General features: G+C 53.9%; 1 protein-coding gene across 1 annotated transcript in view; it reads right to left on the bottom strand.

The window, feature by feature from the left end:
- Positions 1 to 366: 366 nt before the first annotated feature.
- LOC144279333 (alpha-1B-glycoprotein-like) overlaps positions 367 to 19,834 on the bottom strand; it is a 118,968-nt gene continuing 99,500 nt past the window's right edge. The window contains 4 exon segments of the mRNA XM_077840805.1: positions 367 to 1,207; positions 1,305 to 1,423; positions 3,202 to 3,540; positions 5,508 to 5,792. Coding sequence (XP_077696931.1) covers positions 1,305 to 1,423; positions 3,202 to 3,540; positions 5,508 to 5,792 — 743 coding nt within the window. The 3' untranslated portion in view covers positions 367 to 1,207.

Raw genomic sequence — 19,834 nt, 5'->3', positions numbered from 1 at the left:
ACCAGCCTGGCTGGGCCAATGAGTGGGACCCCATCACCCTCCAGGGGCTGCTCCGTAGGGAGGCCAATGTGCCCTGCCCAGGGGCAACTCCTCTAGCTGGTACTGCAGGGGCTCGTGCTCACGGTGTGACGGGTTCAGTCAGAGAGACACCCTTCGGACTGCCACCTGACGTGCTGAGATTACCTCTGAGCCACTTTCCACTGCCACCTTGAGACTCCAGAACCCTGCCTTGTTGAGCCAGACACACTAGTCTGCTGCAAACACAGACCCAGGTCTGGTCCACACCCCCAAAGCTGCAGGCTTTGACCAAACCCCACTCAGCGGGTCACCTATCTCCAGCACCCAGACACCCAGCATCCAATGGGATCCAAACCTCAAATAAACCCGTTTTACTCTCTAAAAAGCTTAAACAGGGTAAACTCATAAATTATCCGCCCTCCATAACACTGATAGAGAGATATGCACAGCTGTTTGCTCCCCCAGGTATTAATCACTTACTCTGGGTTAATTAATAAACAAAAGTGATATTATTAGGTATTAAAAGTAGGATTTAAGTGGTTTCAAGTAATAACAGTAAGTTACCAAGCAAAATAAAACAAAACACGCAAGTCTAATCCTAATGCATTAAGAAACTGAATACAGGTAAATCTCCCCCTTAGAGATGTTCCAAGAAGCTTCTTTCCCAGACTAGACTCCTTCCTAGTCTGGGCCCAATCCTTTCCCCTGGTACAGCCCTTGTTAGTTTTAGCTCAGGTGGTAACTAGGCGATTCCTCATGTCTGGCAGCCCCCTTTGTTCTGTTCCACCCCCTTTTATAGCTTTGGCCAAAGGCGGGACTCCTTTGTCTCTCTCTGGGTTCCCACCCCTCCTTCTAAATGGAAAAGCACCAGGCTTAAGATAGATTCCAGTCTCAGGTGACATGGTCACATGTCCCTGTGAGACCTCCTTCTTCATTACCCACAGCCTGGTCCCCACATCCACAAGAAGGCTTGCAGGTAAATAAACCATCTACAGTCAATTGTCACACACGGCGTCGGGGGGTCAATCCTGGGGAGCTGCTGTCAGGTTGGGAGCTGTTTTGCGGGGGGGATTCTCTGAGGCAGGGGTATTTGGAGGCAGGGGGATTTGTGCTGGCATCTCAGTCCCCCGAGGGGAAGCGGCTCGTCCTTCGGGGAGATTCTCTTCCCAGCATGGCCGGATCTAGACTCCTGGGGGCACAGAGAGACGGCGGGTTAGAGGGGCCCGTATCACCCTGGGCCCAGGCCCTAGGGGGAGCAAGGGGCTCAGAAGGGGGGATCACCTCACCTAGGGCACCTCCCTCGGGCGGCTGTAATAGGCTTCGGTCAGGATCAGCCCCAGGACGAGCAGGACCACGGCGCCCAGCTCCAGGCGGGCGATGTTGGCGTTGGTGAAATCAGGGCGCCCTAGGGGGGATAATGAAGGGGGAAGGGAAGAGTCACTTGGCAGCTCGGATGGGGACATCGGCTTCTCTGGGATTGGAGCCCCCCAACACCCCATCCAGCAGGACCGGCCCAGCCCCCCACTGGGGGTTTCCCAGGCGCCGCGGCTTTGGAGCCTCCCTGGGGCTGGACCCCCAAGGGGAGGCCACATCCTGCTGCCCCAGGGGCCCTGAGCCTCAGTTTCCCTGGTGAAGGGGGCTCCCAAGTGGACGAACTGCCCCTGAGACACCCGGCACCCCAGAACCAGGCCAGGGGATAGGAACAATCAGAGTCTCAGGGTCTTAGCTCCCCACAACTGGGAACCACCCCAGCTCCCTGTCCCCATAGGACCCCCTGTCCACCCCCACACGTGCCTCTGCCCCGGCCTATCTGCTGTGCGGTGAGCCCATCCCCGGGGTATCTCGGCTGCTGACACACACAGCCAGGCAGTGCCCACCGGGGGGGGCTGGAACATCGCACGCTGCCCCCCACACTCGGGCGGTGTAAAGGGCCCTGGGGACCAGGGCGCAGCCAGAGGCGGCAGAAAATCTATTGGGGGAAGGTCAGGGGGTACCATAGACCCCCAGTGGGGGGAGGGGAAGGAAGAACCAAGGGAATTCTGGGTAATCCTCACTCCTATTGCCAGGGGGATGTCATGTGGCCTGATAAGGGGGGGGTATTTCCGCAGGACTCTGGCACCAGCTGGGCCCAATTTCACAGCTCAGCCCACCAGAGCCTGTCCTTCCCCTGACATCCCCCAGCAAACTCCAGGCAGTGACCTGCAGAGCAGTAGGTATCGGGGGAGCTCTGGGTCCGGGGCTGACCCTCCCCATGACGTCTCAGCCCCACCCACTCCTGGGCACCACGACCTGTTTCCACAGTAATTACCTACCACCCCAGACCCAAACTCCTCTATGGCTCCCAAGAATGGGAGCAACGCAGGGGAACATCCCCCTGGGAAAAGCCCCCTTCTCTGCAGCTCCCCTTGGGGGAAGGGATGCCCCCGCCCTCTGCCCTGATCTTCCAGTGGCTCCTGCTCACCCCCGGCTGGGGAGCCCCCAAGTGACTCCGTCCCGGCTGCCAGGCCGGGTGTCCCCTCTGCTGGGCCCAGGGCTCAGAGCAGACCCTGGTTCTGAGCGTCCCATCAGTGCAAAGCCCCGGAGGATCCAGCTGGGTGTGGGGCTGGGTGGGGGGACAGAGCTTCTCCGGTCTTGGGCTCACAGTGGGCGGGAGCAGAAAGAAGCAAATGGGTTGCGGGGCTGCAGTGGGGGGACGGAATGGGGCGGGACCGGGGAAGGGGCAGAAAGGGGTGGGGCTGTGGGCGGGGCCCCAGGCCAAGGAGGCGGGACAGGAGAGGGAGGGCAGGTGAAAAGGTGGGGAGCGACTCCCCCTTGCTCTGGCCCAGGGCCCCAGGAAACCTTAATCCAACTCTGCCCGTGACTCAGCATCGATCGTTACTGTGAGTCCCGGGGTTGGGGGTTTGTGGCTGGGGACGGAGCTGGCTAGGCAGCCCTTGGGCCCTGATTCCTCTGTGCATCCCCAGTGCTGGGGCAGCCGGGGGAGCATCCCCTGGGAAAGGCCCCTGCTCTGCAGCTCCCCCTGGGGGCAGGGATCCCCCCTCCCTCAGCCCGGAAACTCCAGGAGCTGCTGCTGCTCCCCCCTGCCTGGGGAACCCCCCAGTGACACTGTCCCCCAACCCTGTCCACGGGAGACCTATGGCTCTGGGCAGAGCCTGCCTCTGAGCATCCCATCTGGGTTCCGACCTTCTGAGGGTCCGGCTGGGAGCGGGGACGTGGAGCCGGGCCCCTCCCCTGCTACCACCAGCTGCACGGGGTGGCTGGGCTGCGAGGAGACGAAGGGATCTGATCGGGGCCGGTAGCTGCAGCTGTAGTTCCCTCCGTTCTGCCGGCCCACGGTGGGGATGTGGAACTCGGCCCCGTCCCCAGCAGGGTCCATGTGTCGCGGCGGGTTCAGGTCTCCAGCCTTGTGCAGGAAGAACCTCACGTCCCGGCTCTGCCCCTGACACCGGATGGTGACGTCTGCCCCTGGGGCGGTGACCCCAGTGGGGCTCAGAGAGATGGAGGGTCTGGGTAAGCTGGTATCTGCGCACAGGAGACAGGCTGTGAGAGCCAGACCAGGGCACCCACCCAGCCCTGGCCTCCAGGTGCAGAAGAGAAGAGTGAGGGGGGATTTGATAGCAGCCTTCAACTCCCTGAAGGGGGGCTCCAAAGAGGATGGAGCTGGGCTGTTCTCAGTGGGGGCAGATGACAGAACAAGGAGCGATGGTCTCAGGTTGCAGTGGAGGAGGTGTCGTTTAGATATTAGGAAACACTATTGTGAGGGTGCCCCCATAAGGCTTTATGAAAATATACTTGTCAATGTATATATGACATAACTAGAATGTGTTGTATGCTACATATGCCACGTAACATTTCTCTGTCAAGGTTATGACCTACTGAATCTATTCGTCCTATTTGTATGCATGTGTCCTTATCGAATTCGAAGTTACGAGTATTGGCTGCATACTTGTTTGATTCTGAGTAGGTTTTAGTGAAGCAGTTGGTCAGCTTCCTGAGAAAGGACTGTTCTCAGTAAGTGCCCAATCAAGAAGCCCTTAAGCCAACAATGAACTTGGAGAAGCCAGTCCACATCTGGGCTTTCCCAGGAATGTGGCCTGGCTGGTAAGGAACTCAGTCATGTGTGGACATGTGACTTGCCCAAGTGACTCCAAAACTCCATTTTGTAACTGGACTTTGCATAGGACAGAGGACGGGGTCTCCACCCACAAGAGAAAATCTATTTAAACCTCTGGAAGACCCCTCCATTTTATCTTCAGCTGGCTAAAGAGAGAGCCTCTCCACCCCCAAAGATACCTGAAAGAAACTGGAACAAAGGACAGTAACTTCAGGGGATGTGAGTGATAGCTGGACCCAGACTAGAAGGAGCCCCAAGGGGGTTTCTGTGATCTAACCCGTAACAACTATTTCACTAGGAGGGTGGTGAGGCACTGGAATGGGCTCCCTAGGGAGGTGATGGAATCTCCATCCTTAGAGGTTTTTAGGGCCCGGCTTGACAAAGCCCTGGCTGGGATGATTTAGTTGGCGTTGGTCCTGCTTTGAGCAGGGGTTGGACAAGATGACCTCCTGAGGTCCCTTCCAACCCTAATCTTTGATGATTCCCCGTCTGGCCCTGGCATGGGCAGATCCAGGGGCCCCCTGGCAGAGATTCTCTCCCAGATTCCAGAGTCCCCCTGACCCAGAAACCTGGCCCTGTGACCTGGGCTCCCAGTCCCACACACATGGAGCCGCGGCTGCCTAGTTCTTGGGGTCCTCATACGCCGTGTGTGGCCCCTGCCTCATTCACTGCATCCGCCCCTCTCCCGAGCACAGGGCAACTGAGAGGCTGCTCTCTGGAGCCTGGCACTATAGGGCCTGAGCCCCACACAGGAAGGAAGTCAGCCCCATGGGAGGCAGCGATGCACCTTTATACCCCTTTTACAGGGGGCAACTGTGGCACAGACAGATTCACTTTCCTTCGTGAGCTCCCAGGGAGAGGGACAGTTTCTTCACTCTGTGTTTATGAAGCGCCTGGCACAACGGGGTCCTGACCATGGCAGGGGCCCTACATGCTCCCCCAACACAAGGGATCCAGCGCTACTGAGACCAGTGTTTACAGAGGTCTCCACTAACTGTGGGCATCTCAGTTTGTGGGTGGTCGGTCTGAGATCCCCCAAGATTGAAGCCCCCCGACAAACAAGGACACAGAGTCTGTGGCCGCGCCAGGAGAACAGTGGGGAGGGGATCACGGGATTAAATAGCGACTCACGGTTCCTACGCACAAGGGGCAGCGTTAAAGTCACCTCCCTGCCCCAAGTCCCCAGGGGCTGCTGCTCCCCCCTGGTTGGGGAACCACCCAGTGACTCCGTCCCCGCTCCCCGGCTGGGCGTCCCCACTGCGGGGTCAGGGCTCAGGGCAGAGCCTGGCTTTAAGCGTCCCATTAGCACCGAGTCCACGTGAGGGTCAGACTGGGGGTGGGGCTGGGAACGGGGACACCGAGCTGAGCCCCTCACCTCTCACCACCAGATCCACAGGGTCGCTGGGGGACGACACGGCGAACGGCTCCAATCTGTTCTGATAGGAGCAGCTGTAGCTCCCCCGGTCCTCCCGGCGCACGTTGCTGATGGGAAACACAGCCTCCAACCCCTTCGAAGCCACAGTTTGGAAATGGCGTCCCTCTTTATTCAGCACGAACCGCATGCCGCGGTGCTACCCCCGACACCAGACGGCCACTGCTCCCCCCAGGGAGACCCCTCCGCTGGGGCTCAGCGAGATGCTGGGTTTGGGGTAGCTGGGCTCTGCAGGGGGAAGCAATGTAATGATCAGTGGGTCAGGGAAGCGTCCAGCGCAGAGAGAGCACCTCGGAGAGGGGACACCCTCGCCCCTTCCTGAAGTGACCACAACAAGGTTGGGGGTCGAGCAGGAATCTGGGGTCCAGCCTTGCCGGTGTTACGAGGACTCTGCCACACGGGAGGGAGGAAGGGGAGCCCTCGAGGTCAGGCAGGCTGCTGGGTAAAGGGAGTGGGAGCGAGGACTCAGATCCTTTCTCTAGCCAATCCCGCCGGGGTGGGTATAAGCCAGGAAAGTTCCCCACAATAGCGGGACCATTCCCCCGCATACACACAGCACCACCCTTGACTTGTAGGGGACTGTGCAAGTCTCTCCTATCCACTGAGGTTTATAACCTTCAGCTCCGCCCGTCACCCCCTAACTGATGTGTTACCTGGGAAAGGCCCCCCTGCTCTGCAGCTCCCGCTGGGGGCAGGGATCCCCCCCCTCCCTCAGCCCTGAATGTCCAGTGGCTGCTTCTTCCCCCGGCTGATAAACCCCCCAGTGACTCTGTCCCCTCTGCTGGGCTCAGGGCAGAGCCTGACTCTGAGCGTCCCACCAGCGCAGAGACCCATCTTTCCCCAGGCCTTGGCGGGGTGGGCGGCTGTGAGTGCTGGGGGGGAGGTGTTGGGGCGGGGGCTGATCTGGGGGGGTTCTGCCCCACGGCTGCACTGACCGTGAACATTTTGGTTATCCCGAGGGGATCTAGAGCCCACGGGTGGGCCCTGATAAGGTTTGTATGAGTTGAAATAAATCCACATTCCCCCCTCCCTCCCCGCAATCTTCCCAGCCTGGGGGGGCAGGACACTGAACCGGTGGATGGTCCCCATCTGTTTTGTCAGACCGCGGGAGCCAAGGTCGGCTCCTCGTTACTCCCTGGTGGGGCAGGGCAGAGAAGAACTGGGACGGGTCTGAGCGCCCAGGGGGAGTTTGTGTTGAGTTTTGGGTAAGGTTCAGGACTCAGATCCCCTCCCCCGTCCTTGATGTTACTGTTCTCCCCGCAGACTGATACTCACCTCCCCACGCCCCGCTGTGACCGGCCAGCCAGCAGCCTGGAGAGGAGACAGTTCGTTAGTGACCAGTTCCCAGAGCAACTGGATCCCTCACCCTGGTCTCATTTCCACCCCACCCCACCCCACCATGGGCACACGCCCTGGTCTCAGATCCACCCCCCACATGGACACACGCCCTGGCTGTCTCCGATACTCACCGAGGAAGAGGACGGTGAGAGCAGACGCCATGACGGGGCAGTGGGGGGCCCCTCAGCGCTGCCACCAACACCCCAGTGCCGAGCTCCACTGAGCCTGAGGCCCGAGTGCGAGCTGAATGAGGAACTGCGCTGGGGGCTGCAGCCCCAGGAAGCCCGTGATGCGCTCGGCCCCTTTCTTCCCATCAGGTGGTTTCTCTGCAATCTCCAGCCCAAATCTACCACAGTCAGAGCAAAGCAGGCTCCCTGCAACACCCAGAAACCACATCCCCTCCTGCAGCTGCCTGGTCCCACGCCACCGCCCATCACAACCCAACCCCACATGGGAGCTACCCAGTCCGGGGACCAGCTGGGAACGGGGCAATCTCAGGAGGTGTCAAGAGGTGTCCAGGCTGCCCTGAGCTTTTCCAACAGGCCCGTCTAGCCTCCCTGGAGCAGCAGCTCAGAGCAGAGGAGGGCTTCTACCCCCCACACACACAGTGCCCCCCACAAAGAAACCCTCTCCCAAGGAGCGGGACAGAGATTCCTTCCTGACCCAGCTGGGCCCAGCCCCAGCCCTGGAGCATGAGGGTGGAGGGACCTGGCCAACCTCCTTCTCAGGTACCATCGCTGCACACGCTGTTCTTAGCTGAGTGATGTGGCACAGAGACACGACGGGGGGTCTGAGGGGGGTGGGGGTTGTGGTTTCTGGTCCCCGTGAGCAGGGGAGGGAGGGGTAAATGTAGATCCTGAGTTGATAAAGGAGCAGTGGATAAATCTGGGAAAGGGGAAGTCTGGCCAGAGCCGGTGCTCGCTTCCTGTTTCTGCTACTGCCAGTGAAATTCTGTGAAAACCTGATGCCCGGCACCTAGCCTGTTATATACCCCGGCTCTGGGAGGGGAATGGGGTCTAGTGATTGGGGGGTGGGGGTGGCTGGGAGCCAGGACTCCTGGGTTCTCTCCTGGCTCTGGTTGGGGGGCAGGGCTAGACCTCAGGTGCTAAGAGAAAAGGACACAGATTTGAGCCAGCCCCCTAGAGGTGAAAGGCCCCATGTCCCTTCCCGATCCCATACGCGGGGCAGTGGGTCTGCGCATCTCAGGGCCCAGGGCAGAGCTCACCTCAGGATGCTGGAAAAGGGACATGGGGAGTGGGGGGGAGCCAACCAGCCCTCCAGAAAGGGGAGAGGGCAAGATCACGGGGACAGAGCTCAAGAGAAACTCCCCTCCTCCACACCCGCGGCAGATGCCCAAGCTCTGGCTCCCCAGCTTGTTTAGCCTTCACCCCCCACCCCCAACATTCATACATTGGGGCCCTCAGGCCCCTGGACTATATCCCCTCCCCCATACATGTCCCACCATCCCATGTCCCCTCATGTCCCTGTCCCCCTCTTTCTGCCCCCTGCCCTATGTCCCTGCGATGAAATGGGACTGTTCTTAATGTTTCCTCTGAATACTGTAGGGGTGCATCAGTTTCCCCTATGCATTTCTCAAGTCTCCAGGTGGTGAGATAAGGGGGTGTAATTATTACAGAGCAAAGGGCCAGTGTACATAAATGGCCGACACTCTGTCTCCTGGCAACTGATGGCCTCGGCCCTTCCCCCCTGCAAGGTGACAGCTAAAGGGTTGGGGAACAAAGGAATCAGGTGCCCTCCTGGCCCGGGAAAGGGACAAAGCCCAGAGGAGTAGGGGCTGGAGGGAGTTTCAGTTTGGGGCTGGCTGGGGACATGGAGTGAAGTGCAGGGGTTGTCTGGCTCACTGCTCCACAAAATGGAGCCGGCCGAGGGGTCCTGTTCTCTACACCTACAAGCTCTGTGTTAGACCATGTTCCTGTCGTCGAATAAACCTCTGTTTTACAGGCTGGCTGAGAGTCACATCTGACTGCGAAGTTGTGGGGCAGGACCCTCTGGCTTCCCCAAGACACCGCCTGGGCAGACTCGCTGTGGGAAGCACACGGAGGGGCAGAGGAGGCTGAATGCTCCGAGGTCAGACCCAGGAAGGTGGAAGCCGGGTGAGCTGTTTGCCCTGCAGACAGGCTGCTCACAGAAAGGAGACTTCCCCAGAGTCCTGTCTGGCTTCATGGGGAGCAGGTCCAGAGCATCGCCCAGGGACTCCGTGACAACTGGTGGTAGTGGTGGGATGTACTGCACCTCGCAGAAGGCGCTTCCTGCAGTAAGTGATGGGGGAACAATAAAACGAAGGGGGATTGACGAGGACCAGGCGTGCTGAAGGCTCAGAGAGGAGCGGTTTTGGGGGGCGGTTAACCCCTGGGAGTGTGTGACCAGCGAGAAGGACTATGCAGTAACGGGTTTGAGCAGTCTCAGGGGCGGAATCATAGAATCATAGAATCATAGAATATCAGGGTTGGAAGGGACCCCTGAAGGTCATCTAGTCCAACCCCCTGCTCGAAGCAGGACCAATTCCCAGTTAAATCATCCCAGCCAGGGCTTTGTCAAGCCTGACCTTAAAAACTTCCAAGGAAGGAGATTCCACCACCTCCCTAGGCAACGCATTCCAGTGTTTCACCACCCTCTTAGTGAAAAAGTTTTTCCTAATATCCAATCTAAACCTCCCCCACTGCAACTTGAGGCCATTACTCCTCGTTCTGTCATCTGCTACCATTGAGAACAGTCTAGAGCCATCCTCTTTGGAACCCCCTTTCAGGTAGTTGAAAGCAGCTATCAAATCCCCCCTCATTCTTCTCTTCTGCAGGCTAAACAATCCCAGCTCCCTCAGCCTCTCCTCATAAGTCATGTGTTCTAGACCCCTAATCATTTTTGTTGCCCTTCGCTGGACTCTCTCCAATTTATCCACATCCTTCTTGTAGTGTGGGGCCCAAAACTGGACACAGTACTCCAGATGAGGCCTCACCAATGTCGAATAGAGGGGGACGATCACGTCCCTCGATCTGCTCGCTATGCCCCTACGTATACAAATCCAGGTGCAGGAAATGGCCTAACTTGATTATCATGCACATTGTGTAAAGAGTTGTCACTTTGGATGGGCTATCACCAGCAGGAGAGTGAATTTGTGTGGGGGGGTGGAGGGTGAGAAAACCTGGATTTGTGCTGGAAATGGCCTAACCTGATGATTACTTTAGATAAGCTATTACCAGCAGGACAGTGGGGTGGGAGGAGGTATTGTTTCATATTCTCTGTGTATATATAAAGTCTGCTGCAGTTTCCACGGTATGCATCTGATGAAGTGAGCTGTAGCTCACGAAAGCTCATGCTCAAATAAATTGGTTAGTCTCTAAGGTGCCATAAGTACTCCTTTTCTTTTTGCGAATACAGACTAACACGGCTGTTCCTCTGAAAGAAGGACATTGTAACCCTGTGCAGAAAGAGAGAGTTGAGCCTTGGAAAGTTCACCAAAGCACAGTTAATCATGCAGCTGGAGGAGGATGACCGCTCTAAGGAACAGATTCCTGACCCCCAAATGGGGCTATAGCAGGATCTGGGAGCAGCTGGAGTGGTAGCCAGGTGTCATGGAGTGTGGGGGAATCCAGGCCCTGCACCCCTCTTCCTGGGATTCACTGAGACTCTCAGCTAGCCAGTAAAATAGAAGGTTTATTGGACAACAGGAACACAGTCCAAAACAGGGCTTGTGGGTACACCCAGGACCCCTCAGTCAAGTCCTTCTGGGGGAGCAGGGAGCTTAGACCCCAGCCCTGCGGTTCCCTGCATTCCTCCACCCAGCCCCAAACTGAAACTAAACCCCCCCAGCAGGCTCTGTCCTGCAGCCTCTGTTCACATTCCTGGGCAGATGTGTTACCTCCCCGTCCTACTCCTGGCTCAGGTGACAGGCTCTCAGGTCTCCCATCCCCAGGGCACATTCCCAGGTCAACACTCCCCTCTCCCTGCTGTGTCACATCGTCACATCTCTCCCCCCTTCGAGAATGAACTGAGCGAGGTCACTGTGACCAGTGACCTGGGGAAGTTCGGGGCCCCCTCTCCAGGACAGCGCATCCGCTATCAGGTTGGCACTTCCCTTCACATGGACCATGTCCATGTCGTAATCCTGCAGGAGCAGGCTCCACCTCAGGAGCTTGGTGTTGGCTCCTTTCATCTGGTGCAGCCAGGTCAGGGGAGAGTGGTCGATGTAGACAGTGAAGTGTCGCCCGAAGAAATAGGGCTCTAGTTTCTTGAGGGCCCACACCATGGCCAGGCACTCCTTCTCGATGGCCGCGTAGTGTTGTTCCCGGGGTAGCAACTTCTTGCTCAGGTACACGATGGGGTGTCTCTCCCCCTTTTCATCCTCCTGCATTAACACCGCCCCCAGTCCCATGTCTGAGGCGTCGGTGAACACCACAAAGGGCTTGTTAAAGTCTGGGTTTGCCAGAACTGGGCCACTGACCAGAGCCTCCTTCAGTGCCCAGAAAGCCTCCTGGCACTGCTCGGTCCAGACCACCTTGTCTGGCTTCCCCTTCTTGCATAGCTCAGTGATGGGGGTGGCTATGGCACTAAAGTGGGGCACAAATCTTCGGTAGTATCCTCCCATCCCAATAAAGGCTTGGACCTGCTTTTTGGTGTGGGGAGCGGGCCAATCTCTGATCACCTCCACCTTGGCTGGTTCCGGCTTAGGCGGCCGCTCCCCACCCGATGGCCCAGGTAAGATACTTCAGCCATCCCCACCTTGCACTTCTCCGCTTTTACAGTCAGCCCAGCCCCCTGGAGTCGGTCCAGCACTTGTCTAACCTGGGACACGTGTCCTCCCAGGTCTGGCTAAAGACACAGATGTCATCAATATAAGCCACGGCAAAACTCTCCATCCCCCTCAGGAGCTGGTCCACTAGGCGCTGGAAGGTGGCCGGTGCTCCCTTGAGGCCAAAAGGCAGGGTCAGGAACTCATAGAGCCCCAGAGGGGTGATAAAGGCCGATTTCAGCCGGGCATCTGCATCCAGCGGCACTTGCCAGTAGCCCTTTGTAAGGTCCATGGTGGTGAGGTACCAAACTCCTCCCAGCTTGTCCAGGAGCTCGTCCGGCCTGGGCATGGGGTAGGCATCAGATACAGTGATGGCATTGAGCTTCCAATAGTCTACACAGCACCAGACCGACCCGTCCTTTTTGGGGACCAGCACCACTGGTGAGGCCCAAGGGCTGGCAGATGGCTGGATCACCCCCAAAGCCAGCATGTCCCGGACCTCTCTTTCCAGGTCCTGAGCAGTTTTCCCTGTGACTCAGAAGGGGGAGCATCTTATCGGCGGGGGGGCCTTTCCCAGGTAACACATCAGTTAGAGGGTGAGGGGCGGAGCTCAAGGTTATAAACCTCAGTGGATAGGAGAGACTTGCACAGTCCCCTACAAGTCAGGGGTGGTGCTGTGTGTAAGCGGGGGAATGGTCCCGCTATTGTGGGGAACTTTCCTGGCTTATACCCACCCCGATGGGATTGGCTAGCGAAAGGATCTGAGTCCTCGCTCCCACTCCCTTTACCCAGTGGCCTGCCTGACCTCGAGGGCTCCCCTTCCTCCCCCCTGTGTGGCAGAGTCCTCGTAACCCCGGCAAGGCTGGGCCCCAGCAAGGTGGAGGGGCCTAACCCCCGAGAGAACGCACTGAAGGGGGTTCCCCCCAGGGAGTGGATCCAAGAATGGGCACGTCCTGTGAGTCCGTGACACACCCCAATTTTGGTCACAGATTTCTGCTCCCCAGTTTCTCCCATGTCCCAAGCGGGCCCCAGCCCGGCCCGTGGGTTCTGTCTGGCGGCCGCTCGGGTTGGACTAATCCCATCTTTCTGTCTCGCCAACTTTCCCCTCAACGTTCATTCGTCCAGGTTCTCGTGAGGCTGCCTGAACTTCTCACTCACCTTCGTTGGTTGAACCCACCACGAGGGGACATTGGGAGGCTCTGATATCACAGCCTCCCCTGGGGTGGGGAGATTTGGGGGGCAGGGGAGAGGGAAGCTCTGGGGGGTTGTACAATAGAAATACAGGGCCGGGGAGGTCTAGGGAGAAAGAGGGAGAGAAAAGGGGCTGGGGAACCCCGCTGCAGAGAGAGGAGGGGGACAGAGACCTGGGGGGCAGGAAGTGCCGTTATTCCATCACAGGACCAGATGCAGCATCCCCACACAGAGGGGGCTAGGGGCTCTGTCTTAGGACGCCGGGTGGCCCGGCTCAGGGCTGGGCGATGAGCCCTGATAGGTACTGCTGGGGGGATTTAGGGCCAAATGCACCCTGCCCAGTGCGGCCCTGGATGGGCGGGGAGCGACCTGGATCCCCGACGGGGAGGCTGTAACCGAGGGGTGGCTGGTTTAGAGTTGATGGGGACCCCCTGGCAGGAGCTGGCTGCGAAGGGGCAGGTGGCAGATGGGTGGGGTGACCGTGGCTGTGAAATGCTGGGTACTGGCCCTAAGGAAAGGGAGCGGGCAGAGTGGGAAATCCAGCCGGGAAAGGGTTAGTTATCGAGTGCTTGGCCCCACAGTGCCCCGGGCTCCCCACAGACACAGGCGGTGCTCTCCCTGTGATGCTGTATGGAGTTTGGGGGACGTGTGAGGATATTATGAATACCAATATTGTAAAATTGCAATGAGTTATGATATGCCTTGTAAGGTATCTGCAAAAATGTTATAATTTGCCAGGTATGATAATCTCGTTTCTGTGTTTGTATCACCTTTGCATTGTAAGCTATATTATAGTATGTCTGTAGTTCCAAACTTGTGTTGTGTATCTGGATGACACCCCCAGATAGCCTGGCATCAGCACTGCCTAGCCTGCTTGACGGCCCATCAAGGGCCATCAGCTATCCAACTGACCCACTGAGAGAAGGCAAGGGATACACCTTATGACTCAGCAAGGCATGCAGCAGGGATTTCCCTACACCCCCTGTGAATTTCCCCAACACCTCCCCAGTTGTGAACTAGTTACGTGCAGTGTTGCCAGTTTAATCACTGATTGGAAATTTGAATTGAAATTGAAACATTAATACACACTTTGAAAGCCTATACAGTATATGATATAATACGTGTATCTGAAAAAGTGTAATAGATTTGGAAAGTATGAACAAAGACTAGCTTTCTTATACAGCTGTTGTTTTTTATGACAATGTTGGTTCATTCGTTTCAGCGATGGTGGCCAACCTAATAATTTCAAATTATGATTTGTAAGCAAAGTCTAAATGAGCTCTCCCTGACTGCTAGTGATGAGCTGGGGGCTGGGGGGAAAGGCTTCAGGACCAGATTATATTTACATTCATACCTCATCTACCTAGGTATCCAGCAAACAGAGCTGCGTTGCCCAAGTGATGGATTCTGGCTGGGGTTGGGTTATAAATCACTTGAATGCGGCGGGGTGTGTGTATGTAATGAAATGTTGTTGTTTTGATTGTATGACTAAAGGGTAGTAGAACTGTACTTGGCCTGTGCTGACTGAGGGCATCAAGAGAGAGGGTGGGGACAGGTGTTTTGCTTGATGATCTGCCTGAGTCCCAAGTACGATTTGACCTGCCCCTCTCCACTCTTTAGAGACAGAGCTGAGTAGGCTCCATAGAGAGTCTTTTGTTTTCTTAAGTGACCACTGCAGCTGAAATCACTGAGAATCAGGTCTAAGTGCTTAGACCTGCTGTGGGACAGTGTTTCTGTGGAAGAGACGGCCCAGCCCGCACGAGCAGCGAGGTTCCCCCACTGAGAGCTCAGCTGAAATCACTGAGAGCTGGTGGAACCTCAAGAGACCCACTCGCAGAGGTCACGGTGGCAGGTGGCAGCAGAAGGTGACGGCGCAGGGCCCTGGCCACAGAGCGATGGAGTGAACGGTGGCACAACGAACAACAGGGGCCAGAGCGAACGGTGAGCAGCTGGAGGAACGAGCAAGGTACCTTCTTGACCCCCACCTAGGAAGTGAACTCACGTAAAAGCACCTCTGAACTCTGAGTGTCCACAGACGAAGGACAACACCGGTGAGTGGGGTGCGGTGGAGGGAAAAGTGAGGGGCCCGTTAAATGTACATTTGTTTGTTGGACTAATTTCAGTGACTTTGCTCCTGAATGCTAGATTTGTGACTGGGAATATAAATATAAATAAGTTTCCTAGTAGGCCAAGATCTTTAAAAGGCATTATTTGCCACGGTTGTTGTCTCACCTCGTTGCTATCTTGAGAGGCCATTATGTCAGGGAGTTTCTGTATTAAACATTTTTTTATTATTATAATTATTTTTTACATAAGAACGGCCAGACTGGGTCAGACCAAAGGTCCATCTAGCCCAGTATCCTGTCTGCCGACAGTGGCCAATGTCAGGTGCCCCAGAGGGAATGAACAGAACAGGGAACCATCAAGTGATCCATCCCCTGTTGCTCATTCCCAGCTTCTGGCAAACAGGCTAGGGACACTCAGAGCCTGGTGTTGCATCCCTCCTGGTCCGGGCTAATAGACACTGATGGACGTAACCTTCATGCACTTATCTAGTTCTTTTTTTAATCCTGTTATAGTTTTGGCCTTCATAGCATCCCCTGGCAAAGAGTTCCACTTGACTGTATGTTGTGTGAAGAAGTACTTGCTTTTGTTTTTTTTAAACCTGCTGCCTATTAATTTAATTGAGTGACTGCTAGTTCTTGTCTTATGTGAAGGAGTAGATAACATTTCCTTATTGACCTTCTTCACACCAGTCACGATTTTATAGACCTCTATCATATCCCCCCTTAGTCGTCTCTTTTCTAAGCTGAAAAGTCCCTGTCATTTTAATCTCTCCTCCTGTTTCATACCCCTAATCATTTTAGTGGCCCATCTCTCTACCTTTTCCAATTCCAATATCCCTTTTCTGCGATGGGGTGACCAGATCTGCATGCAGTATTCAAGGTGTGCGGGTACCATGGATTTATTTAGTGGCTCTATGATATTTTCTGTCTTGTTATCTATCCCTTTCCAAATGGTTCTGAACGTTCTGTTTGCTTTTTGACTGCCGCTGCGCACTGAGGGGATGTGAACCATCGCATCAGAGAACCATCCACAATGACTCCAAGATCTCTTTCTTGAGTGGTAACAGCTAATTTAGACCCCATCATTATGTATGTATAGTTGAGATTATGTTTTCCAATGTGCATTACTTTGCATTTATCAACATTGAATTTCATCTGCCATTTTGTTGCCCAGTCACCCAGTTTGGTGAGATCCCTTTGTAACTCTTCACAGTTGACTTTGGACTTTAACTATCTTGAATTGTATCATCTGTAAATTTTGCCACCTCACTGTTTACCAGATTATGTATGAATACGCTGAATAGGACTGGTCCCAGTACCGACCTCTCCAGGACACCACTATCTCTCTCCATTCTGAAAACTGATCATTTATTCCTACCCTTTGTTTCCCATCTTTTAACCGGTTACTGATCCATGAGAGGACCTTCCCTCTTATCCCTTGATGGCTTACTTTTTAAAAGTCAATTTAAATAATTAAAATAAAAAAAGTATATTTGTTTTAGAAATCTAGAACTGTTCTGTGTTTTGGTGTAATTTTCATGATCCTTATGTTAAATTTGCATTATCCTAGCGAAACATTTAATTTATTCAGATCTCTTCTATATGTTGCAGGTCAAAGTGAAAATGAAAAGAGAAAAAACAATCCACTCAAAGGCCTCAAAAACCAACCAAGGTGAAGAACACACCACGAAAATATCAACATGTCATCTGAAGCTTCCAGTGGTGTATCTACATCTGACCAGCACAGATACAGCTACCTACTAAAGAAACAGAGTCTCCAAAACCTAAAGGCAGCTCCCAATGTTTGTCGGTCAGAGTGTTCCCATTTATTGAAGTTACAAAAGATGGCGACTGGCGCACCTCTTCCAAAAAAGCTTACAAAGAAGGAAAGCTTCCCAATGCTATAACTGGTAAAAGTGGAGGAGCTGGGTTTGCCAGACCAATCAGCAAAGCCAATGCTGACAAACTATGTGAAAAGGCTGCAAAACACCAGGACTCTGGAGTGCATCAACATGTAGAAAGCCTTATAAGCCCACTTTCAAAGCCAATTTTTAGAAGTACTTAATGAGGCTGTTAAGAATGCTGGAGACACAACACAGTTCATGCGAACAAACATGGCTGTGGCATCCTACTTTTTATTTAAGCAAGAGATACCACACACTACAAACTGGAGGCCAGTGTTAAGTGCACTGTCAGTTGAACAGTGATGGACGGGCAGATGCTCACTATCTTTCTGCAAGAAACTCCGCTGACTGGTTAGAAGCATGCGGTGCAACAGAGAAAGACTAAAAAGTTGAAAAAGTGAAGAACTCTCTCGCCACATTCAAAAAATTTGCATACATGGCTGATGAATGCACCGATGCAAGTGGGCATCAAGTATTAAGTCATTGTGTATGTTATCTTGATGTCAGTGGTAAGCCAGTAGATTCATTTCTAGATGTTCAAGTTATAGAAGACACATCTGCTGCATCTGTGACAACCCACATCTCAGAAGAGTTAAATGCTTGTCAATTGGACCCCAAACAGATGGCTGCTTGTACATTTGAAACTTCTCAGGAAGACATGGTGGAGAACAAGCTTTGCTTAGAGAAAAGTGTAACCCTAATCTCTCCTGTACACACTGCAGAGGCCATCTACTTCAACCAGCGCTAGTACGAGCTGCAGAATCTTCAAACATTAAAAAAGCTATACATTTAAGGTCTTCATTATATTCTTTTTTCAGCAAGAGTCCAAAAAGACTGAATGTCTTGGAAAATATAGAAGATACAGTGGGACTGAAGTTCATATTAGTCCAACCTGGAAAACCCCCCTGGTTTTCTCATGAGCCATCCTTGGCTGTTGTCTTGAAATTACTCCAGACGTTATTACTGGCTTTGGAAAGTATCTACCAAGATGGGATGGATCTAAGTGGTGAGGCTGGTGGACTACTTTTGCTACTACATTCAGAGAAGACTATTGCCATTCTCTCTCTTGTAACTCGACTGTTGAAACCACTTGGGTCATTAAACAATGTCATCCAGGCATCTGCTACAACAGTAGTAGATCTTTGTCCAGCAATAGAAGCTACCCTTGGATCAATCCGAGAGAGATGCATTGAAAATGTACTGGAAGAAGCAAAGACTTCAGAAATTGACTGATGAAGGCACTTATATTGATTCCTTAAATGAAGAGGAAAAGAAGTGTCTGTTAAGCCTGCTGAAAAAGTACACAGGCTCGATTCTTACAAATCTACAACAGTGACTTCTAGATTCGACTCAACCTCTACGTAGCTTTTACAGATCCCTGTCCTATAAAACACCGACCATTGAGTGGAGTGAGGCACGACCAGCAATGGGGCTGCCGTGTGCTCAGGACAGAATAGAGAATTTGAAAACAGAGTGGAATATCGTACGACAAATGAATGAAGATTTGTCTTCAACTTCTTTTTTATCCTCACTCGTGGCTCGACCCGATCTTTGTGCTACGTTTCCTGGGCTGAGAGAAGTAGGAATTCATCTCTTGCTACTCCCCGTCACAACAGCTACAGTGGAACGTTCTTTTTCATCACTGAATAGTATTTTGTGTTCTGAAAGATACTTCCGCCTGATCATGTGAAGGAACTAATGAGCATATCAGCTGAAGGAATGGAAGTACTGGACACACAAGAAGCCACCGAAGATGAACGCATTGCATTCAAGAAGTTCGTTAACAGAGTCGTGCAAAATTATAACAAGAAACCAAGAAGGATGTAGACATAGTGCTCCATGGAAGGCTTGAGTAGCCAACTTTAATTTGTGATGATATTAAAACGTGTTAAATCTAATAAAATGGTCATGAAACATTTTTCAGTTTTTACTATGGTGCCATACAGCCCCCCTTTGCCCTCATCGGCCCTGACCGACCCCCCGTATAAATTCAAACACCCCCCGCCAACTTCAATTCCTGGGGAAAACACTGGAGTGATATGGGTTAGGAGGGACAAAGGGATACGGGACCCCCACCCTCCGGTGAAAGGATAGTTGAGTCTTCTTGTGCCCCTGCCTTGGGGCTGGATCGGAGCCAGTGCCCCCCCAGAGGGAGAGACCCCGTGTCCCATTGCCCACCCCCCTGAGCCGGCCCTGGAACAAGGGAATACCCCACTCCCCTCCCAGAGCCAGGGGTGTGTGACGTTCCCCTGGTGTTATCTGGACTGGTGATCTGCTAGGTCACTCCAATCCTCGACTCTGGGAGCCAGCCTTGCCCTCCTCCATGGTGAGAACCCCCACTCCTGGGCTGTTCCCGCACAGCCTCTGGCATGTGAGCTGCTCCCAGCTACGGGAGTGAGCACTTTTGGCCAGCCGCTGCTTGGATTGTGCAACCGAATGACACTAGCCAATATCTCCGGTCCCAGACATAACCCTAGGAACCTCCATCTTGCAGTGTCCAGTTATGCCTGCTGGACGCTGCAAGCTTTTACGAGTTCATCCATTTAACAAAGAAATTGATATGTACCAGGCTTGTTATCCCAACGGGAGTCTCTGACAGGCTTCAAACCAAATGCACGGCTTCAGATAGAATAAACAAACAAATTTATTAACCTCACCCAGGTCATAGAATCATAGAATATCAGGGTTGGAAGGGACCTCAGGAGGTCATCTAGTCCAACCCCTGCTCAAAGCAGGACCAATCCCCAACTACATCATCCCAGCCAGGGCTTTGTCAAGCCTGACCTTAAAAATATCTAAGGAAGGAGATTCCACCACCTCCCTAGGTAACGCATTCCAGTAGTTCACCACCCTCCTAGTGAAAAAGCTTTTCCTAATATCCAACCTAAACCTCCCCCACTGTAACTTGAGACCATTACTCCTTGTTCTGTCTTTTTTGTTCTGTCCCTAATCATTTTTGTTGCCCTCCGCTGGACTCTTTCCAATTTTTCCACATCCTTCTTGTAGTGTGGGGCCCAAAACTGG

The sequence above is a fragment of the Eretmochelys imbricata genome, chromosome 23 (assembly GCF_965152235.1).
Source record: "Eretmochelys imbricata isolate rEreImb1 chromosome 23, rEreImb1.hap1, whole genome shotgun sequence".
Taxonomy (NCBI): domain Eukaryota; kingdom Metazoa; phylum Chordata; order Testudines; family Cheloniidae; genus Eretmochelys; species Eretmochelys imbricata.
This window is presented reverse-complemented; position numbering and strand designations above follow the sequence as displayed.